Here is a 22,536-nt window from a genome sequence, read left to right on the forward strand (position 1 = left end):
TGAGACAAAAATTAATACAAAAATATATATAAAAAGCTATTTTTACAAAATTACCAACAAAGTTTAATACAAGTTATAATTCCAACAAACATTATGTTTCCTCCATTTTGTGTTCAAGAGGGTCAAGTTTTTAAATAAAAAGCCCGTTGCACTTAATTAACTAAAAACTAATATACAAAAAATATGTGGAACAAATTTTAAGATATAAGCAGGTTTCACGTAAATTTTATAAAGAATAATTGAAATCATTCATAAGACTTAATACCGATGGTAATATAACTTCTTGATCAATAATTTTTTGTAAAAAGTAACCCATTTTGTCATGTGATTCAATATCTGAAAAATTGTGCAGCGTAGTGAGACCTGTAAAGTAAGGGGTTGTGAGTGAGGATGTTAATAGAAATAGAAAATAGGCCACATTTTAAGTTTTAAGCGACACAGGAAAATTCTCAATTACCAGTTGTTACAACTATACTTAAAACTATAAAAAGATACCTAGTAACAAAAAAAAAAATAAACATTTTTACAACTATGCTTAAAACTATAAAAAGATACCTAGTAACAAAAAAAAAAGTTTTTGTTTAAAACCCCGCATCACGGTTATACAGGACGTCAATAGAGGTGGTATAATTAGAGGAAAGTTGAGCAATATAGTGTCCTTTTATAATAAAATCTAAATACTTCCTAAATTTTGCAAAAAACTGAAATTTGGCAAAATCATTTTATTTTTTTTCTGGCGTTATTAAAATATAAGACAACAAAATATATGACAAAAGTATTTATTAAATGAATAAATTATTGTGACCACTTTTTCTCCCCTATAGGATGACACCTTTAAATTTAAAATATGACGTTCTGTCTTTAAAGAGCCATCATCAACTTTGTGTTTGTTTTTCTTTGTCGGCGCTATATTGACCATTTGCAGTTTAACGACGCGGGAATCTTTGGGCCCCCGGCCGTTTTGTTATTTTTTTAAAACAAGGGCGATGATGATAACAGCGCTTTTATTTATTTTGTTATTGCCGATATTTAAATGCGCTGTGATCTCGGATAAATAACTAGATAAATGTGGTGGTCAAGTAATGTATTGGAAGGTGCTATTTCTTACAACTTAAATTTTATTAACAAATAATAAATTACTTACCAAAATCCTTTTTTGAGACAAAAATAAATAAATAAAAACAAAACAAAAATTCAATAAGCTTTTAATAAGATAACTAAGAATAAGACTTAATATAATAAAGATAAAGATAAAGATATATTATATAATAAAGAGAAAGTGCCAAATGTCGCTCATTGGTCGTCCAAACTTTTTTTCTCGTTGGAGATAACTGCATGTTAATTAGTGTTTTTACAGGTGTACTTTTTCCTTTAAGTAAATTTCCAAAAAAGTTTTTAGACACTAGATTTGCTTTTTTTTTTTAAGGCGTAAATACTTATTTTTTTGAGCTTTAAACTTTTTTTTTTAATGAAGTTAACTTAAATATAAAGTTATCTGAAATATAAAACAATTTATCCATCTTCTAAAACATTAAGGGGTCATTCAAAAAAATTAGCTATACAGTGCTTTCATTTCAAAACGAACCATCCTTAATAACTTCTCAAAAAAAAACTTCCTAAAAAAAACACGTGAATTTAGATATACAGGAGGACGTTTAATTTTATATTTTAACTAGGAATAAATTTCTTAAATGGAAAAAAGTTTATTAAGTTGTATCATTATATTACAACTAGCCAGTTAAAGCAAAATTTGTTTTATATCACTAAAAATAACAGGTGTAGAATTATTTTTGAAAAATTGCTAAAGAATATTCAAATTCTTTAAAAACACTAAAGTTTAAAAGAAAATTTTAATTTCCTTTAAGACTAGAATAGATCAAGTGTTACCAATTTTACCAATTTTTAAAGAATATATATCTCCTTAAAATTCAAGTAATTCATTTCTTATTTAAATTTTATTGCAAACAAAAGCAAATTTGTAGAAATTTACCAAACACTTACCATTTTTTGGACTATGCTGCAAAATATCAACTTGAATATGCGTGCCAGGCAATACATTTGTATCGTTTGTAGTATCTACAAATAAAAACTTTCTAAAAACTTGTATTATACTATCTGGTAAATTTAGAGACATTTAAGTACAAGTGCTCAAAATTGACCAGTGCATTCAGTTTTTTGTTAATTAAATATTAGGATTATTGTAAATATATATAATAATATTTCAATTTTCGAAACACCGTCAAAGGCTAAAGTATCTAACAGAAAATTGAAAAGTAATCACCCACAAGTAGTTTTCACTGTATTTTATTACTTAGATCTGTTATAAGTTACTTATTTTATTGGGTATTACGTCAACTATAGCAAAAATCAATTTAGAAAATACCATTAAAAATACATTACTTGTAATAATCAATATTTAACAACTGAAAAAGATTTTATTAAAGATATCTTAATACAAAAAAATTATTTTAGTTTGTTAGTTTAATTAGAGCTTGATAATGCACGTATAAAATTGAATCAACCAATTTTTACGACAAATCTTATTTTACTATTTATTCCAGGTTTTTCTTATAAGATAAAAAGCATTGCTAAAAAATTTAACATAAGAATTACTTTTAAATCACAAAACGCATTACGATATTTATTAAGAAAAACTTAACCTTTCAATTAAAATGAACTTAATAAAAATCTAATATATAAAATTCTTTGTACTTGTGGTAAATTTTACATAGGTGAAACCTGTAGACCATTACCAATAAGAATTAATGAACATAAATCTTACATAAATAAATATATACCTATAGATATAAATATAGACCCTATAAATAAAAAGTAATATTCTATAAAAAGCTTCTTTATCCCGCCCAAAAATGTTTGTGTTACGTCTTTAACATCTTCTAGTTAGCAAATTAAGTGGCCTGTTAAATTTAAAATATTTGTTTGCTGTAGAACTTTTTTTGAAAAGCGAAGCTTTCTTAAAATAAATAGGCATTTCCAACTTTTTATCCTAAAATGATGAGATCTATCGTCCATTTACATTTGTGCATTAAATGAATTATCCTGTCTATATGTAAGTAATATATAATAATAATTATAGTTATAATAATATTATAATACTTATTGTCGTAATAGGTAAGGTTTGTCACAAACTTGTAAAAGGGTTTGAAAATATGCAAAAGGGTAAATAGGAATATTTTCAGTAATGCGAGCACGAGAGTGAGCATTAAAAGTATACCCACTCATGTACTTTTAATACAACAGTTAAAAAAATCTGCCTATAAAAAATAAAGTGTCAAGTTTAAGTAATATTATAATATTCTTTACTTACCATTTTCCCAATTTATTGATGAAACTTTTGCATCTAAACTCTTAAGGCTTTGAGCGTTACATGAGGTATCAGGCAAAGAAATTGTGTTTTTAGAGGCCGGTTCTATAATTTAGAGTAAATTTATAACACTAATTTGGAAGGAAACAGTAAAATATCAAAAATAATACCTTTCCATAAAATTGGTACAGCTGATTTTAAAAGTCTCTTTCGCTTATTACTTACTGCAATATATATTAGGTCAAAATGTTTCTCGCAAACCACTTTGTTTTTTAATAAATTTTCATCCATAACATATGTTTCCGCATTGCCTATATTTTCTATCCACTGGTTAAGCAACACTGGTTTTAAAATCGGAAATTTGAAAAAACTGAGAACATTGTTTTTACATTTTCTTACATTATTGCACCCACGATACGCACTCTGATTAATTTTGCCTAAAGGAGCCATTGTCTCACAAACTAAACACATTTACATATATCTATCTATTTGTGATTATGATATCCAAGAAAATTTTTTAACAACTATCAAATTGCAATACGGCAAACACGAACCTGTGCAAAAACTCTCCCATACGACTCAGGGATGATCGGCCGATTACTAATGGGAAGCATAGATAAACAGTTTATAAGGGTTAAATATAGTTAAAACAGTTTATAGGGGTTATAGTAGTTGATGAGAAGCGACGGACGAAATTATTTTCGCGCATACTGGAGAGAATCGCCATCTATTTTTCACGCATATTTGCGGTCACGCTTTAGCCCATAGGGTTGCGTATCTTCCCAAATATTCAATCAACGCTAAAACGTCCACTTCTATTAGTCTTATGTGTATTATCTTTCATCACATCTGGTATTAGAAGGCCTGTAAACGCGGATTTTGCCATTATTATACGATTGAAAGATTTTTTCATTTGAAAATATGAAGTTTATGTTTTGGTGTGCATATTGATGGGCAAATTCTAATCTTCTCTGTTTGTTTGCTTCAGTCAAAAATCTTTTATTTGTTGCACAGCAACTTTTAATTTCCGATTTTCATATCCTACTACGAGTTGTATTAGCAGAACCAGGAAAATGCCTGTCTTCTTTCGCTTTTATTGCTATTTCAAACGGATTGTTTCTTAGAAAGCCAACTAACTCTATATCTTGAATGTCGTTTGAAATTTTTGGTCGACGAGAACCTGGATTTCTTACAATAGCTCCATATTCTGCAATTTTTGCCTTAGCTAAGGAAACGGTATTTTTACTAATTCCCAATTCTTCTGCGATTCTTCGTATAGGAACTCCATCTATCAGACAGAGCAGATAATGCAAGCATTTTGAAAGAAAGATTTTGTTGACGCGGCTGTCACAAAATTAAATTAACTTTGACAACATCAAAATATATTATTCTAATAGACCAAGAGATTTAGGAGATTTTGCTGTCCTAGTTTTTTTTCGGCACGATAGTACATCTAAAAATTCAATAATTTGTTACCAAAAAACTTTTGTTGGTAGAGGTTTGCAACCATCTAAAATCGGATTAGATATTTATTATTAACTACATACAAAAGTTTAATTCGAATCCTTTGGAAGTTTTAGCCGTTTATATTTTTGTACATCTAACAATTCAATAATTTTTTATCAAAAAACTTTCGTTTGTAGAGGTTTGCAACTATCTGAAATCAATTTAGATATTTATTATTCATTGCGTAAAAAAGATTCATTCGAATCCTTTGGGAGTTTTGAAAGTTATACCTACTCGTTTATATTTTTCGACATCTAACAATTCAATAATTTTTTACCAAAAAACATTCGTTTGTAGAGTCTTGCAACCATCTAAAATCGGTTTAGATATTTACTATTAATTAAAAAGTTTTATTCGAATCCTTTAGGAGTTATGGCCTTTAATTTTTTTTGGACATCTATCAATTCAATAATTTTTTGCCAAAAAACTTTCGTTTGCAGAGGTTTGCAACTATCTAAAAGCAGTTTAGATATTTATTATCTTTTATAGAAAAAAGTTTTATCCTATTACTTTGGGAATTTTGGGAGTTAGAGCCTTTTTGATTTGACTTTTTAATTAATTTTCACAACAAAGTTTAGGTATTCATTGTTAATATCTGGAAAAAAAATATTAAAATCCCTTGGGAATTTCAAGAGATACGGGTATTACATTGATTAAATAACAGGGAGAGCGGACTATGAATTGGTTGCTGGCAACCGACATATCGTCGTTGAAGTACTAATACCACAGATGTAAATAGCTCCGCGTGCGGAGCTATTTACATCTGTGCTATACCTCGTAAACCCACAAATGACATTTTTCAGGAGATGAAAAAAACTATTTTTTATTTAAAGTATTTAACTTAGATATTGAATATTTTTTTAGATAATCTATTTTCACATTCAACATTATTCGAAATTAAAGTTTTTTACTAATTTTAATTAAATAAACATTTTTCGCGGTATACGAGGTATTGTAATGAATATCTTGTCTTTGGAGTGGGATACACAGTTTACCGTTTGTAGAGAAAACACTTTGTTAGGAACAAATACACGTATTTTTTATTAATAACTAGGTCTAATTTACAATGGTATGAAAATATTAAACTTCACTGTATGCTAAATTGTATAAAAACTGTGACAGTCTCTCTGGGTATAACGGATTTTAAAGCTTGCAGGTGTTGCCACTTTTGTTTCTTTATTTTTCTTTTCGCATTATACATGACTGGCCACTCCACAACATCTAACACCTTTTTTGGTCGCTGTGGAAGCTCTTTCCAGTTGGCATCAAAATCAAGTTTGTAATAAATTTTTTCATTAGGCAAATATCTGAGTGCTTTGATGTCTGTTACTACGGGATCATTTACAACCTTACAAAAAACATAATTTTAATTAATAAACTTAATGATATTAATATAGTTAAGAAACAACTTACTTTTCCTGGTCTGATAGGATTATATCGATGAAATCTTTTTGGAGTAAAGTCTTTAAAATCTGTATACTTCATATACACAACATCATAAGGGGCTGGCTTAGATCTTGCTTCTTTTGAAATGCGCAAATAATCACTGGGTAAGTGTATGTCTTTTCCTTTTATTTTTCTTTCAATACAGGTGTGGACGGAGTCGCAGTCCATCTGTGTATGCCCAACTTCTAAAAATTTCTGAACAATCTCCACATTATTAATCACAGTATTTAGTAAGACAGTAAGGTATTTGACATAATGCTGTTCCGATTTTGGTATGTGCATCCATCGCTCTAGATTATAATTGGACCAGATTCATTTTGATATTTTATATTCAAATATTTCAGCAAACAGGTCACAAATGCTGTCATATCAGCATCAGTTTCTGTGAACCAAAGGCAAGTTGCCTGATGAGAAACTGTATCGTAAACAGTAAAATTATGACAGCATAGTTTAAGCTTTAAAAAAATGGCACTGGCTTGAACGAATGGACATACTTTAACTGCTTGCAAATCAACTGTTAAAACGCGTCCTGTTTTATTAGTGTTTGCTTCCTCTTTGTCTTTGTGCTTCTCATCCCGAGCCCTATCCTTTTTGCGTCTATGAACACTCCATTCTTCATCTGAAAGTTGCCCTACTTCATGTTTAGTGCACAAATCATACTTCCTTTTTTATGGGATATAATGACAAATTTTTAGAATGGAACATACTATTGAAGACCGTTCTAGATAGGACTGATCTGTTATCTTTATTACAGGTTTTAGTCAATTTGTCAAAAAAATCTTAAAGGTATTCTTTGTCAGCATCTTTATCTGCTCTAAAAGAAGGTTTTTTCTTTTGTTTGTTAACTTCTGTTGAAGTAGTCATACCAAGATCTCCTTTTTTTATCCAATCCTGAACCGAAAATTCGCCCAAGCACAATGTTTGTAGAAACATCTTTTTGCAAACTTGTAGTTTCTCATTATTAATGGTTAAAAAATATTGCAAGGTTTTTTTTCGCCTACTGTCTTCTGTTTTCGTATAGGTTCTTTTTGGATTGCTCTTTGTTACATGGTTTATAACAAAAATTTTTCGTTGGTCCCAATTAATTTCATTCCAGACACTTTTAAATATTCTAAGGCGTTCTTCTTCAGACATTTTTGCACAGTGCTTATTTTTGACTCTAATACATTTCTTTGATTTGCATGGCGGTCCTAGTTTTCGAGCCTCTTTGGGAATATTATTACTAACTTTGCCGTCTTTTCTACTGTAACCCATGTATGGTTGTCCTTCCATTCTTTGTCGCTTTGTTTTATTTTTGCCCCACCTATCCTCTTGACGCTTAATGCTTCGTTTTCGTCCTTACCTAACATGTTACCATAGTCTAGTTCTAGCGGGTTTTCGTTTTCAGGTAAATCATCATGATCTGTCTCTATAGTCTGCGATGTAAAAGCTTCGTCGTCTACGTGATTTTGGCCAGGGTCTCTCAGGTTATGTGATTCAATTTCGCTATTTAGCTATCAGAACAGTTGTCTACTTCTGAAATGTAATCATGATCTTTACCGACAGTATTGCCACCAGTATTATCATAGTCCGGTTCCACTGAATTTTCATTTTGAAGTATCTCATCTTGATCTATCTCCATAGTTTGTAACGTAACACCTTCATAGTTCATATTATGCCTTTCGTCAAGATCTAATAGGTTGTCTAAATCGATTTTATTGCTTGAATAAATATTTATCTCGGAAATCCCATCAGGATTTTCAAGGTCACTTTCTTCATTACGATTTTCCAGTAATTCGTTGGTGGCACCAGATGGAACAATGGTACAGCAGGTCTCGGTATAGCAAGTAGTGTCAATATCATCTTCATCAAATATAATGGGAAGAGAATTGACATCAAAAGGAGTTAAACTTTCTATTGTTCTCTCTTGGTCCAAAGCATTAACAGGCGTGATAAGTTCGGGCTTATGTAAATTTTGATTGAAGTCATTTGTTCGAAATATTATACCATTAGATTATACTCGACATAACTATAACAAAAAGCTAAATTTAAATTTTATCTTAAATTAAAAAATTAAAAAAAAAATGTTACAAAACTAACTAATATTTAAATTTAACTTTTTATTGGGGTAAAGTCGATTATATCCATAGCTACTCTAAAATTTTACGTTAATAAAAAATAAGGACTAATTTTACCTTTATACACAGTTTGTACAACATTTTGCATAATCACAAATCACAATCAAAAGTCCTAAAGTTTTAAGTCGTTTTTTTTGTTGAGTTTTACTTATGATTGTGATTATGCAAAATGTATAAATTCGGCATAAGTAGAATAAAATAATTACTCCATAATATAAGACAAATCACAAAAGGACCTAAACCACAGATGTAAATAGCTCGTGCGGAGCTATTTACATCTGTGCCTAAACCCACCCTAATGTACTTTATTTTAAAGCGAATGTATACGCATAAACTTACCTGGGTTATTTTGTTTTTTGACCAAGGACACTAACAATTTTCCGCGATATGAAGACATTTTTATTGTTAATAAATAAGTAATAAATTACTGTTTCTTCGATAAAAAGACAATAATAATAAAGAATATAACCCACAGAAACACTTTACTTCAACAAGTCTTAACCGCGACTAAAGCGCGTTACGAGGTATTAACTTAATCATTTAGTAACATGATTAAGTTAGATTAGTCATTTGTGGGATACGATATATTCGAAATTTCCTGACTGTGGGTTAAGAGATATTGCCAACAAAAATATGGCCATTTACTGTAAGAGGTATTAGAAATCCTAAATATTCACCAAGTAAAATTTTTGTTGTATACAATATATTAACAGAGTTGTAGAATTCGGTTTACTCTAACCAATGCCACCAAAAACAAAAATTTGATTTTTTGTGGTTTACGAGGTATTAGCACAGCATAAAGAAACTTTTTTTGAAAAAGTTTCTTTATGCTGTGGTATTAGTATTTCAACGACGATATACTGCGTTCTCGATTTTGGTCGCTGGATATCCATTATCACACATCGACGTGTTCAAGGCAGAACGGCACAAGCACCAAAAATTCAAAAACCGGTTATTTACATCAAATTAAAGCGGCTTTTATTACGCATCTAATAACGTTTGAGACTTATGCCACAAAAAATCCGTTTAGTTGTGAAATGCTTTTAAAATTTGCACAAACGCCAAGAGTTCCCTCCCACCCACTTTTGTTTGGCATAAGCGCCAGACGGTCATAAGCTTTAAGGTTGGGACACACATATCCGGACCGTGCCAGGACCGAGACACGGCCGGGTGTCGGACGTCACCCGCTTCTGAATTAAAACAATTAAAATATATGGAAATGTTCACACATGATCGTGACGTATCCGGGTCACGTCGCCGATTCGTGTGCGGACCGGGCGGAATATCGTTAGTTTAATTTTTGACGTCCGGTGTATCGGAACGGAGCTCGAGTGCATTAATTTAAAGCTGTGTTTAATATGGACATAGAGAGGTTAATAGAAGAAGTACGAAAATTTCCTGTACTTTACGATAAAAAACATGGGAAATATAGGAATACTGAATATAAGGAACGAGTTTGGAAACAAATTGCAACAGACTTGCAAGTTAAAGGTAGGTAAACAAATTGCTTTTGAGATGACAAAAATATACAGGATGTTTCTTAATAATATGCTAATATTTAAGGGGGTAATTCTTGAAAACATTGGTTGGTGTATGGCGTTTATGTATGAAAGAGCATTTCTTGACCAAATACATTTTTCGAAAGCATGTTAAATATTATTAAAAAATATAGCCAATTCACTTTTATTATATAAGTAGGTAGATATCCTAGTTTTACTTAATACTACTTAATTTTTAATTTTACAAAAAAAAACAAAGTACGGTTGTGTAATTAAAGTCTCAACGCTACCTCCTCTTGCCATTCTACACTCCCTTCTGGTGAATTCAAAAAGGTTTTCAGTTGCTCTCGCACATCAAATGCAGCATCTGTAGATCTACCACGAAGCCGAGGTAGGTTTTGAAGATTTGAATATCTGTCAGATTTTCTATCTGCTTCACTTTCGTTCAACACCTGTTCAGAAACCTTATAACCTTCGATTTTTCGAATAAAGTTGTACAAAATACATGCAGTCATAACGATGTTTGTTAGATTTCCAGGATCTCCTTGGAGGGTTCTATTAAATATTCTAAATTTCTGTTGCAGGATACCAAAAGCATTTTCCGATATTCTTCTTGCCCGACTCAAACGATAATTAAAAATAGCTTTGTCATTTGCCAAGCTCCTTCCTGGATAAGGTCTCATTAAATATCTTTTCAGAGGAAAAGCTTCATCGCCAACAATTACCATTGGAAGTTCAATATTAGTGTTAGGTAATGCTTTAATTTTTGGTACATTAAGTTTGTTATTTTCTAATGACTTTCCAAGATTTGAGTTTGCCAAAATACCTCCATCTGAGTTTTTCCCATATGCTCCCAGATCTACTGCAATAAAGTTGTAGCACGGATCAACAAGGGCCAGCAGCACAATAGAATATGTCTCCTTGTAATTCCAATAAAGACTTCCTGAGTTTTTTGGAGCTTGTATTACAACATGCTTCCCATCTATGGCCCCGATGCAATTTGGAAACTGCCATTTTCTCCAAAATTCTTCCGCTATAGCATTCCATTCATTTTCTTTCGGTACAGGCATAACCTCATCTAACAAAACATTGATTATTGCTTTAGAGGTGTCATGGATAATGGATGCAACTGTTGATTTTCCCAGCCTGTAGCTAAAGAAAATCGTTTTGAAAGAATCTCCTGTAGCAAGGAATCTGAAACAGAAAAACGAGGTTAACCTTAAATTAAGAAATCTAGAATTAGTAACGATAACAATGTTTCACAATCTTTGACATTCAACATTTTGTGATTTTCAGTAGGTAATATTTTTTATATTTTGTTGCAGGTGGAGTCGAGGAATGCAAGAAAAAGTGGACATCAGTTCGTGATCAGCTACGGAAGACTTTGCAGAAAAGGAAAACCAGCTCAGGACAAGCTGCTGTGCGTCAGCACAAATATAAGTACGAAGACCTCTTAATGTTCTTGCTACCCCACATTGCAGAACGAGAGACAATTTCCAATGTTCTATATAATCCCGAAGGAGAGGAGGGTGAACATGAATCTACTTTAGAAGAATCTCAAGACGAGGATTCTAATATTCAAGATTTTGCGCAAAAAAATAGTGGAAATGAGGAACCTATAACTGAAAATCAGGACAGTGAAACACAAAGTGGAATAACTGCTCAGTCTTCGCAAATGCCCCCGGCAGGGTCCTCCCTCTCTTCCAATAATAAAAACAAATTTGTAAGGCCGCCGTTAAAACGAAAATTTCAGCATGAGCGCCATCTACAACAATCACCGTCAAGCCAGCTCATGACTTATATTTTAGCAGAAAAAGAAGCTGAAAAAGTAGCTAATAAATGTTCAAGAGAGAGGGAAGAGCAACATCCGGTTGATGCTTTTTTAGCGGGTATAGCACCAGCCCTTAAATCGCTGCATCCGATACTTTTTAATCAGGCGAAAGGAAGCATTTTTTCAATTGTACAAGAGTTTGAATTAAAGCAACTCACAAATAATAGTTACCCTCAGAATCAGTATATTCCTCCGATTTCGCCAGCATCTTCGTCGCTAACTGTTCCAACGCCAGAACCTTCACCTGTACAATCATTGTCTAGTCCTACATACTTTGAATTTTAGGCAAAATGCGGAAAAATATGTCACCACTACTAACGAGCCTTTTTTAAAAGTTTTTTGCTATAATAATATAATTTGTTTATTAAATATGCCCGTCTTTTAATTAACTAGCAATATGAAAAACAAATACATACCCTTAAATTAATTTTACTTACCTTAAAAATACAGCCAGGCGTTGTGTGGGAGAAATTGATGGTCTCCAAAAAGTATCATTTTTTTTCAATTCTGCTTCAAGTTTGTTTAGTAGTTGATGGAATGTAAATTATGTCATCCTGAAATACTCGTAAAATTTTGTCTCATCATCGATGAGAAGAGGGAATAGCGTTCGAAACTCCCCTTGTAGAGATCTTGCCTTCCATGCACTGTGAACCCATATATTTCTGTTACTTGGCTTTCTCATTCTTGTTTCATTCTCTTCCTCCTCTAAAGCAAGGGCTATCATGCCCAAGTCACTATTTCGAAAACTACTAAACATTTTAACTATTAAAAAAAAAAATAAGACGACAGATATTTCAATGTCACAGCAATGGAAACGAACGGAACACTGGCGAGACCCGGAAGAGTGTGGCTTGAAGACAAACGTACCGAGGGACGAGCGCCACCCGGCCGTGTCTCGGTCCTGGCACGGTCCGGATATGTGTGTCCCAACCTTTACACAGGTGCCTGCGTGCGTGTTTATCGGCAGTTTTTGTGAGCTAAAGGTAGATTTAAAATGTTTTTTAAACAAAAGGATTTGACAGACTAGTAAATAAATCTAATTATAATAACAATTATATCTGCCTCAAATCAATTTAAATCAACTCAAATTAAATCACTCAAATCTGATTTTAAAAATGTGGCGTTTATGTTAATTTGCATGCAGTACTTTTTGTTTGGCACAAGCGACATTACACCTATGCTATTCAATGCAAATGATTTAATGCTTTTTTTCGCCTTAAAAGGTTTTGTCCTAGAAGTTTTCGGTATTTAACGTATATAAATTAAAAAAAGATTAATTTTTAACTAATGGTGTATTAGCATAGCAAGAAACTGCTACAATCATGTAATATTGTGTGTTTTATAAATGGCGCTTATGCCTTTTATGCTATACTATCGATTTTTTTTTTAAATTTTTAGAAATGTATCATTCAAGAACACAAAACCTTTTAAAACTTGCAAAAAACAATAAAGATGATCCTGATGCTAGTTGCCAAATGTCGTCAAATGTTGAATTGGATAATAGCATGCTGGTAGAGGTCCTCGATGAAGTTTGTCCCCTCGACGCAGCTTTGAAAGAGGATGTGATAATTTTGGAAAACACCAATTATAAATAGTTTGGGACCAAGCCCAAAAGTTATTGTGGAAAAAAATGCCAGTGCGGAAACTAGTTATCAAATTCCTTCTGAAATGATATTTCATAACGAGTTAGATATCTTGGACTTTCCATTAGACTTTCTTACTGTTGATAAAAGTTTAAGTGGTACTATACCTAGTCTAAACAGTTTGAGCAATATTAATGCTACAACCAGTGCCAGAATTGAGACTGATTTTACTACAGATTCTGATGAAGACTATGAAATTGAGGAAAATACGAGCAGTTCCGAAAATAAAGAAGAAGACTTTGAAAAACCTAATAAGAAAAGAAGAGTCCAATATTTTCCAAACGAAAATGATAAAGAAAATCGCAGTGACTTTCAGAAAGAAATAAATGAAGGCGATCCAGCTATTTCAATAAAGATTAAGAAGAACTCAGTCAGCAAACGAGAGGAACGCAAGAAACAAAAAGATTTGGGATTGAAATACTTAAGCACTTATTTGATTTTTTTGGGGCTTGGCAAGTAGTGACAAGCAGAAACGATTTATTAGTGATTGTACTTCGGTTTGTTCAATTAAGAGACGGCGTAAATCAAAAAATTAAAAAAATTGAAAAATTACAGTGGAATATAGTATACTAAAAAATAGTATACCAACACGCGTTTGCAGGCAGTTTTTACTTGCAACTTTATCTGTGACCGTGCGATTATTGAGAACTGTTTTAAATAATAAGAAGTATGAAAAATTTCCACAGCCTGATCAGCGAAGAATCCATGTACCGTCTAACAAGACTAAAACCGAACTTGTTCAACACTTTAAGGAATTTGTTAATTCTTTGCCAGCGGTGCCCTCGCATTATTGCCGAAGTTCATCTTCAAAAACATATCTTCCTGCTGATATAAAAAGCTATAATAACCTTTACAAAATGTATGTTTTTACTGAACAAAAAAATAATCGCCAGTTTTTAAAAAAGGGAAAATTTTTGAATTTGTTAAAAGAAAATTACAACATTGGAATTCACGTCCCAAAAAAAGATAAATGTCTAAAATGCGAGAGATTTAAGAATCTAAGCGAGGAGTTAAAGACTGAAGCAGAGACCAAAAAGTATAAGGAGCATATCGAGGAAAAGGATACAATTAGGCAAATTTTCCTAGAGGAACAAAAAATGTCAGGAGAAGAAAACTCATATTTAGTAGTAACTTTTGATCTCCAGAAGGTATTAGCTACTCCTCATGGAGATAATATGCTGTTAGGTTTTTCCCGAAAATATGTAGTTTATAACTTGTCTGTTTATGAATCGACTACAAAAAAAGGCTATTGTTACTTATGGGAAGAAAAAAGATGCAAAAAGGGGTAGTAACGAAATTTGCTCAAACATGTTACACTATTTAAAATACGTAGATAGCACTACTAAATACAAAAAAATATCAATGTACTGCGACAATTGACTCAGGGCAAAATAAAAATAAGTTTTTATTTTTAATGATTAGATATTTTTTAAATCATTCTATTACCGTCGAAGAAGTGTCTGTTACTTTTTTATTTGCAGGCCACACCTACATGCCTGTAGATTCAATACATGCAGTCATTGAAAAGAATATAAAAAATAAAATAGTACAAGCGCCATCTGAATGGCCCACTATTATTCGTAATGCCAGAAATAATCCAGAACCTTATATAATTATCAAGCAAAAATTCTCAGATTTTCTGGACTTTAAAAGCATTAATTTTGAAAAAGCAAGTAAACTAAAAATATCGGAAATTAAAAAAGCACTTTTTTCTAAAAATGATTATAATGCTAGGGTTTTTTTACTCTTTTAAAGAAAACAAAGAAGAACTAGTCTTTTTGAAATTAAAACCAGGTATTTTTAAGGCAGCCTATAAGGAGAAAATACCAATTAATTTAAAAAAATATAATGATTTAAAACACGCACTGAGTTAGTTATAAGGCCTGAGTATCACTCAGAGTATTTAACCTTAAAATGTTCTGGATCAGTACCTGATGTACTTAATGAGACTGACATTGATGATGAATAAGATTAAATATTCATCGTATTCATCATCAATGTCATTTCATCTATTCATTTATTATTAACGTACATAATATCTAATAGCTAATCAATTTTTCTACTTAATGTATAGGAAAAAAAATTGTTTTTATATTTTAAGAATTTGTTTTTTTTTAACTAGTCAATTAGATTTTACGTGCATTACAAAATACGAGTATTATTATATTAAGTTTATATTAAGGGAGGGAAAGTCATCCGTGAAAAAGAGTTGGAGGGGGGAAGGACACGCGTCTCTCTAGATCCTACACTGTCCTGAGAGTAGAGGCTTCCAGATGTTGGGTATATCGACGCTTGGCTGGCTGAAGATCCTCTGATTCTGTGAAATGAAAGCTGCCTCTACGAATTCATTTCACAGAATCAGAGGATCTTCAGCCAGCCAAGCGTCGATATACCCAACATCTGGAAGCCTCTACTCTCAGGACAGTGTAGGATCTAGAGAGACGCGTGTCCTTCCCCCCTCCAACTCTTTTTCACGGATGACTTTCCCTCCCTTCCCTTCCCTTCCATATCGCTGCACACATCTAGTATATAAGCCTATAGAATAGTAGTTTGCTTTCAGTTTACACTTGATAACGGTTGGAGATACTTACCAACCGAAACGTCGTGTTACAATAAATAAATAAGACAATGCAAGTCCGACAAGATGTTTTCACTGTACCATTGTCTACCACCTTCAAAAACAGAAATAAAGACCTTACCGTTAAGTTGGCTGAAAATACAAAACGCGTTAGAGGTGCATTAACCCGCGAGGTTATTCAAAAATATTTTGAAAACTTGCAGGTCACGTTGAAAGACGTCCCTGCTCAAAATATTATCAATTACGACGAGACCAATTTTGTGGATGATCCCGGGTCGACTAAAGTAATTACAAAAAGAGGTGCAAAGCATGCCCATAGGTTAATAGACTCCTCAAAGACCAGCACAACTGTGATGTTTGCAATAGCCGCTGATGGAACATTACTGCCTCCATATACGGTATACAAGGCAAAACATTCCTATGATGGTTGGACAGAGGGAGGAATTGAAGGAGCAAGATATAACAGAAGCATGAGTGGATGGTTTGACTCTGATATATTTGAGGACTGGTTTAAGACAATTGTCATGACTTATTTTCGAAAGCTTGCTGAGCGTAAAGTTTTAATAGGCGATAACTTAAATTGCCACATTACCACTAATGTCGTACAGCAATGTGAGAATAATGAAATTGATTTTGTCTTACTCCCTCCCAATTCAACTCATTTGCTTCAACCGCTCGATGTCGCGTATTTTAGGCCTTTAAAAGCTGCATGGAGATCCACCTTGGAACAATGGAAACTAAAACACCGTGGAGTCATTCCTAAAACGGAGTTTCCAAGGCTGCTGAGACAGAGTGTGGAAAAGGTTGGCATAAAGTCGAAAGAAAATTCCATTGCTGGTTTTAAGGCATGTGGAATTTTTCCGCTCGATCCCAACAAAGTTTTAAATAAAATTCCACGAAATTTACACATCGATGAAAATGGTGAGAATAATGATCAGGCCTGGAGTAACACAATAATCAGTCACCTAAAAAATTTAAAAACTACCCCGAATCAATCAACAAAGAGAGGAAAAAAAATTATTATCGAGGCTGGCAAAAGTGTGTCAAGTCAAAGTTTATTATCAACGATAATAGATAAAACACCCACAAAAAAATCATCTAAAAAAAACATGAAAAAAAACGAAAGAAGAGCCCTGGAAATATCGGATGATGAGTTAGATCGAGAGTTAGATAAAGAATTTTCCCTAAGTGATTTCGAAAATATTGTTGAAAACTTTGACGAGTTTGATCCAAATCCGTCGACATCGAATGATGATACTTACATGATCGACACAGACTTATCCATGGAGCCAAGGATTGGGGAGTTTATTATTGCAAAGTTTCCAACCGAGAAACGAGATCGATTGTTTGTTGGCAAAATCGAGAATTGTTCAAAGAAAAAAGAATTTACTATAAATGCCATGAGAAAAAAGGGAAACTCGGAAAAGGGGTATTTTGTTTATCCAGAAATACAGGACCTTTGCCTAATAAGCCAAGACCAAATTATTAGAAAACTGCGTCAAAAGTCTTTCAAGAGGGGTAAATTTGTTTTTAACTTAGACAACGACGAATTTAAAAAGTTGGAGTAATTTCTTTTTTGTTAATTTTCCTATGTTTTGTATGTAGACTTAAGTTTTTTTTACCAAAAGTGCCATTTTTGTTTAAAGAAAAGTTCCTAAGTTTGTTGTTTTTATAAAGCCTTAATATTCTGTGATAGAATGTGTTATAGAATAAGACTTTGTTACTTAATCTTACTTTTGTTACCTTTAGAATAAAGAATTTGTTTTTTTTTTAAGTGTTTTTTTCCGTTTAAATCTTCTTTTTTTATTTTTTGTTGATTCATTTTACCCACATTATGTTTAAAGTGAATTTTACAGCACTTCTTATACATGATTCACTTTACCCCAAACCGGAGGGTAAAGTGAATCAGACTTTATCAAAAAAAATGGAGGACTTCCCATGCTTAAATGCTTACAAGTTTTAACAAAATCTTTTAAGACGTTTACCAGAATCTACAATATTTTTTACATATTTTTTAATTTAATACTTTGGCAGAAAAACGAAAAAAACCACTTATTTTGATTCACTTAACCCCATTTGACGGTATATTACCATTTTTTTAAGAATTTGTTTTTTTTTTAACTAGTCCGTTGTAAAATACGAGTATTATTATTATTAAACTATGTATGTACATATATAAACCAAATTATTTTCTAAAAAAACTGTTTTTTTTAATTTTTTATAAGAAATACTTGTAATTATGTTTTGTACCAATTTTTTTAAATAAATATGTATTTTATGATACAACAATGTTCTTTTATAAATTATATTCAAAAGTAATTTGTGTTTTTAATTGGCATAAAAACCAAAAAAAAAATATTTGTGTTAAAAAAGTGATTTGGCACATCTCCAGATAAGCGCCAATTTACACACCCATTAACAGACATGTTTTGGCACAACCGACTATTTCATTTTGGCATAAACACAATAAGTCAATAACGTTTGGCATTAACGCCAAAAAATCCTAATTTTTAAGATTACAGCTTTACTTATCAACTTAAGACAAGAAAAATTTTTAAAAAAAATTAAGAACAAAAAATACTTTTTTTAGTAACAAACATAATGCTTTAAAAAAATAAATACGAATGTTACACGGTCTCCTGAAAAATTTGTAATTTGGCGTTTGTGGCGTTCTGCCTTAAACACGTCGACATTAGTTCAACTGTCCAGTCCAGTTACATCTGACAACACTGACTTTACTTCAAAATGTTGGGTTAGGTAAGACCCCAAGAGTTTTTATTTATCTCTAAATAATAACAAAAACTAAATAGCCATAATATAATGTTAATATTATTATTTTCTTTTACATTATTCGAGTGATTGGACTGGACATACAAATCACACGTTTGCGTGCGATCAGGTGGACACTAAGATAAGAAGAAAAAAAGAAGAGTGTATATTTGAAAAAAACTTAATTTTAATAAATTTTATTAAAAGTGTAATAACAGAACAAGTCTGGCAATAACCTTGCAGCAAAGCCATCAAGACAACACAAGACATAACCAATGCAGTGCTAGAAAAATCAAAATATGCACACTTTAACATATATTGGTCTTAAGAAAATAGGTAGAAGGGTACCCTGTATTCGAACAACAAAAAGATTCAACTCTAATCTGTCCCCCCCTGAATATTGCTTGGAGTTGATTAGGTAAGCCAGGATTTATTTATTTTCAGAAATTTAAATGCATTGCTATCATAATGGGAAAAGGTCCTATGTGTAAATCAACAGTTTTTAGAAAATAGCCTATGAATTTTTGGTAAAAATTATAATTTCATATTTTTATAGGGACTTAAAAAAGCTACTGTTTTTTTTTGTTATTTATTTTTCTTATAAATCTTAAATCATAAATGATAAAAAAAAAGTTTTTTTTTCAAATTTTTTAAGAAAATTTTAGACACCCAACATTTTATAATTTAAAAAACCAAATAAAATTTTACATGTGCACTTACAATTTCTGTTTTTTTTTTTAATTTTTGTTAAAAAATACATCAATTTGGGATAATTGTAAATAGTAAAATAGCTGGAAGTAAATCTTTAGTCAAACTAAAACGTCTATTAAACATACAAAACTTTAAAACTAAAATTTATTTTAGGTTTCTTTTTCTTCCTCATCATCTTCAACAATGCCATCATCTGCTTACTTACATTCCATAGTAAACAAAGTTCTATAGAATTCGTGATACATGTAAGGAATAATATGTTGATAGCATAAATAGCATATGCTTTTCTTTTTCTTCACATCAACTGTGAGTGGCTTTTTAAATTTTGTTTTTAACACTACTAGGTACATCATTTTGACTTTGCAGGCTCAAACTCAAACTCAAACTCAAAAATGCTTTATTGTCAATATAAACATAGAAGTTGTAGACAAAGCCAATAGACTGTACATTAAATGAATGAAAACAAGAAACTAATTTAAAATAAAATAAAATTATATAAAATTTTGAAAAATACTTAAATGCTAATCATTAAAAAATTCACTTAAACTATAGTACACTTTACTAGCAAGAAATATTTTCGTCTTTGTATGTAGGCTTTTTTCAGTCTTAAGTTGTCTTATTTCTAGTGGAAGTTTATTAAACAGCTTTCTCCCTCCATATATGATAGAGCTATGGACAAGTTCAAAATGAGGAATGGGTAGCCTCAACAAATAATTTTGTCGCATATTATAGTGGCTTCCTAAGTGGAGTTCCTGTTTATATTTTCTAAAAACTAAGCAAACTGTTTCCAAAATAAAGATACAACACAGGGTTAAAATATTATGACTTACAAAAAGCGGGCGACATGAGTCACGAGGCTTGGCCCTACATAGATATCTAATGGCCCTTTTCTGGAGTACAAACACTGAACTAAAAAGTGAATTTGAACATGAACCCCAAAAGCAAATTCCATATCGAAGGTGCGACTCGATGATCGCGAAGTATGCAGATCTGGCGATGGAGAAATTAAGACTGGTGGCAATAATCCGTAGCAGCGTAGCAGCCTGATGAGACTTTTCTACATACATTCACAATATGGTCTTCTTGTCTATGGAAAGACCCAAAAACTTACTGAACGGTGGCATGGTGATGGCTTCATTATTCAAACTCCAGTTTCATCAGCAGCACTCTGTGACTCACGCAGTCAAATGCCGTGGACAAGTCACAGAATACCGCTGCTGCAACTTCACCAACATTCAGTCGGTTGTACAGGTGCTCTCGAAAGCTAAAGATAGCATCATTTGTGCTCACAGACTCACGAAAGCCAAACTGCTGAAGACTCAGTAGGCCAAACCTATTTAAAAATGAAACCATCCTCACCTTAACGAGCCGTTCCACTATCTTGGCTAAAGTAGGCAATAACGCTATAGGTCTAAAGTTAGAAGGACAGTCGCGATCGCCACCCTTGTAAAGAGGAACAATCATTGCTCTTTTTAAGCACTCTGGGAAAACTCCAGACATAAATGAAAAGTTAATTGACTCTGCCAAGACTTGTAAAGCAACAAGAGGTAAAGCAGAAAATATTTTAAGAGAAAGCCCATCCCAACCTGATGAACTCTTATTCCTAATATTAACTATTAACTGTTTAAGCTCTTCTACACTTGTGGGGGCAAAAAAGAAAGATTCGGCTACTACCACATTGCTGAGATAGCTCCTGGGATCTATTTTTTGTGAGAGATTGGCTGCAAGGTTACTAGCAATATCACAGTAGAAGGAATTGAGGACATTGGAATCTAAGGTACTTGGAATAACCAAGACATTATTTTTGCCCCTTAGCTCATTTAAAATCTTCCAAGACTCTTTTGCTCTGATGGAGGAACTATTTATCCTCCTTTGAAAGTAGGTCCACTTAGCCATTTTCATTAAGTTTCTGTAAATCTTGCGGTATCTGTTATAATAATTTAAAAATGTTGCATTGTTCATAGCATATTTCCTAATGTAAAAAAGAGAGCGCATATTTTACCCAGATACTCGTAAACCCTTAGTATACCAAGGTTTTCTATTTTATTTCCTAATATGGACAACAGGAAAAGCAGTGTTAAAATTGTTTAATACTATTTGATGAAAGCTATGCAGTGGGTTAACAGTAGTCAATACATTATTCCAACTTGAAATATTGCAAAGCAAGGAGAATTTGCGGAAATTAGCTCTAGTATAAAGTCTATCGCGTGCAAACTTATTCTCATTAGCTGCACTATTAAGCTTTACTAATCCCACTATTGCCTCATGGTCAGACAAACCGGCATTGATCGTTGTACACTGATTTTCGTGTTGGTTAAAATTCGTAAAGAAGTAATCTATCAGTGAGAAAGAAAATGTTGAAATCCGGGTTGGCTGATCCACGTGCATTTTAAAATTAAATGAGTTTAACAGATTAAAAAGCATTCGATTTGATCCATTAGATTTGTCTAAAAAATTTACATTAAGATCGCCAGTCAGAATCAACATCGCATTAACCGAAATTTCACTTAAGAGGATCTCCAACTTTTCTAAAAACAAATCTAAATTACCAGATGGAGATCGATACAATCCTAAAATATACAAATTTAACTTACTGCTAAATAGAATAGAAAACTCGCACACCTTTTCAATCAATAGATGATCAAATCTGTCAATAGTAATAAACACAAATTTAGTTAAAAAAGCTTTCTCTAACATAATAAGAGTACCACCATGTGTATATTGCTTGCGTAAAAATTTGGAAATTAGCACATAACCAGGGATATCAATAGGCTCGTCAGACCTCAACCAGTGTTCAACAAGAATTAATACACTAGGAAAGTTAACCGATTCCAAAAATAGTTCCAATTCGCCAAAACTTTTAAACGCACAGATTGAACATTAAGAAATGCTAGGAAACTTGATTATGGTGGGAGTTTCTATTAAAAAAGAAGATCCAATAGCAAGGCTGTCTATAGATTGGTCTAGTTGAGGCGTAACCGAAGACCTACCTTCGATCAAGGGTGTATCGCTGATTATCCCACTATTGCTAATACCTAAAGATCCTAATACTAATTTGGATGACAGAAAAGTATTTTTAACATATAAAGATAAAAGTTTGCACATATATTT

At 32.1% G+C, this 22,536-nt stretch overlaps 1 protein-coding gene and 2 long non-coding RNA genes across 8 annotated transcripts in view; 1 reads left to right on the top strand and 2 right to left on the bottom strand.

Moving 5' to 3' along the window:
• LOC126745359 (NADH dehydrogenase (ubiquinone) complex I, assembly factor 6-like) overlaps nt 1-22,536 on the top strand; it is a 145,350-nt gene that overhangs the window by 84,917 nt on the left and 37,897 nt on the right. For 3 of the 6 annotated variants that reach the window (XM_050453175.1, XM_050453174.1, XM_050453176.1), the window contains exon 7: nt 11,219-12,095. The exons of 1 other annotated variant lie outside the window; for it this stretch is intronic. In XM_050453175.1, coding sequence (XP_050309132.1) covers nt 11,219-12,009 — 791 coding nt within the window. In that variant the 3' untranslated portion in view covers nt 12,010-12,095. Of the gene's footprint in view, nt 1-5,273; nt 9,886-11,218; nt 12,096-18,708; nt 19,133-22,536 lie in introns of those variants that run through there. 2 more of the 6 variants (XM_050453183.1, XM_050453182.1) reach the window with 2 other exon arrangements.
• On the bottom strand, nt 1,206-4,803 carry LOC126745367 (uncharacterized). The gene is made up of 4 exons (XR_007663525.1): nt 3,496-4,803; nt 3,329-3,430; nt 2,002-2,076; nt 1,206-1,616 (listed from the first exon to the last, which is right to left on the bottom strand). It is a non-coding gene; the product is annotated as an uncharacterized LOC126745367 (long non-coding RNA).
• Nucleotides 10,062-12,653, bottom strand: LOC126745366 (uncharacterized). Its single transcript, XR_007663524.1, has 2 exons — nt 12,162-12,653; nt 10,062-11,087 (listed from the first exon to the last, which is right to left on the bottom strand). It is a non-coding gene; the product is annotated as an uncharacterized LOC126745366 (long non-coding RNA).

Source organism: Anthonomus grandis, chromosome 15 (assembly GCF_022605725.1).
Source record: "Anthonomus grandis grandis chromosome 15, icAntGran1.3, whole genome shotgun sequence".
Taxonomy (NCBI): domain Eukaryota; kingdom Metazoa; phylum Arthropoda; class Insecta; order Coleoptera; family Curculionidae; genus Anthonomus; species Anthonomus grandis.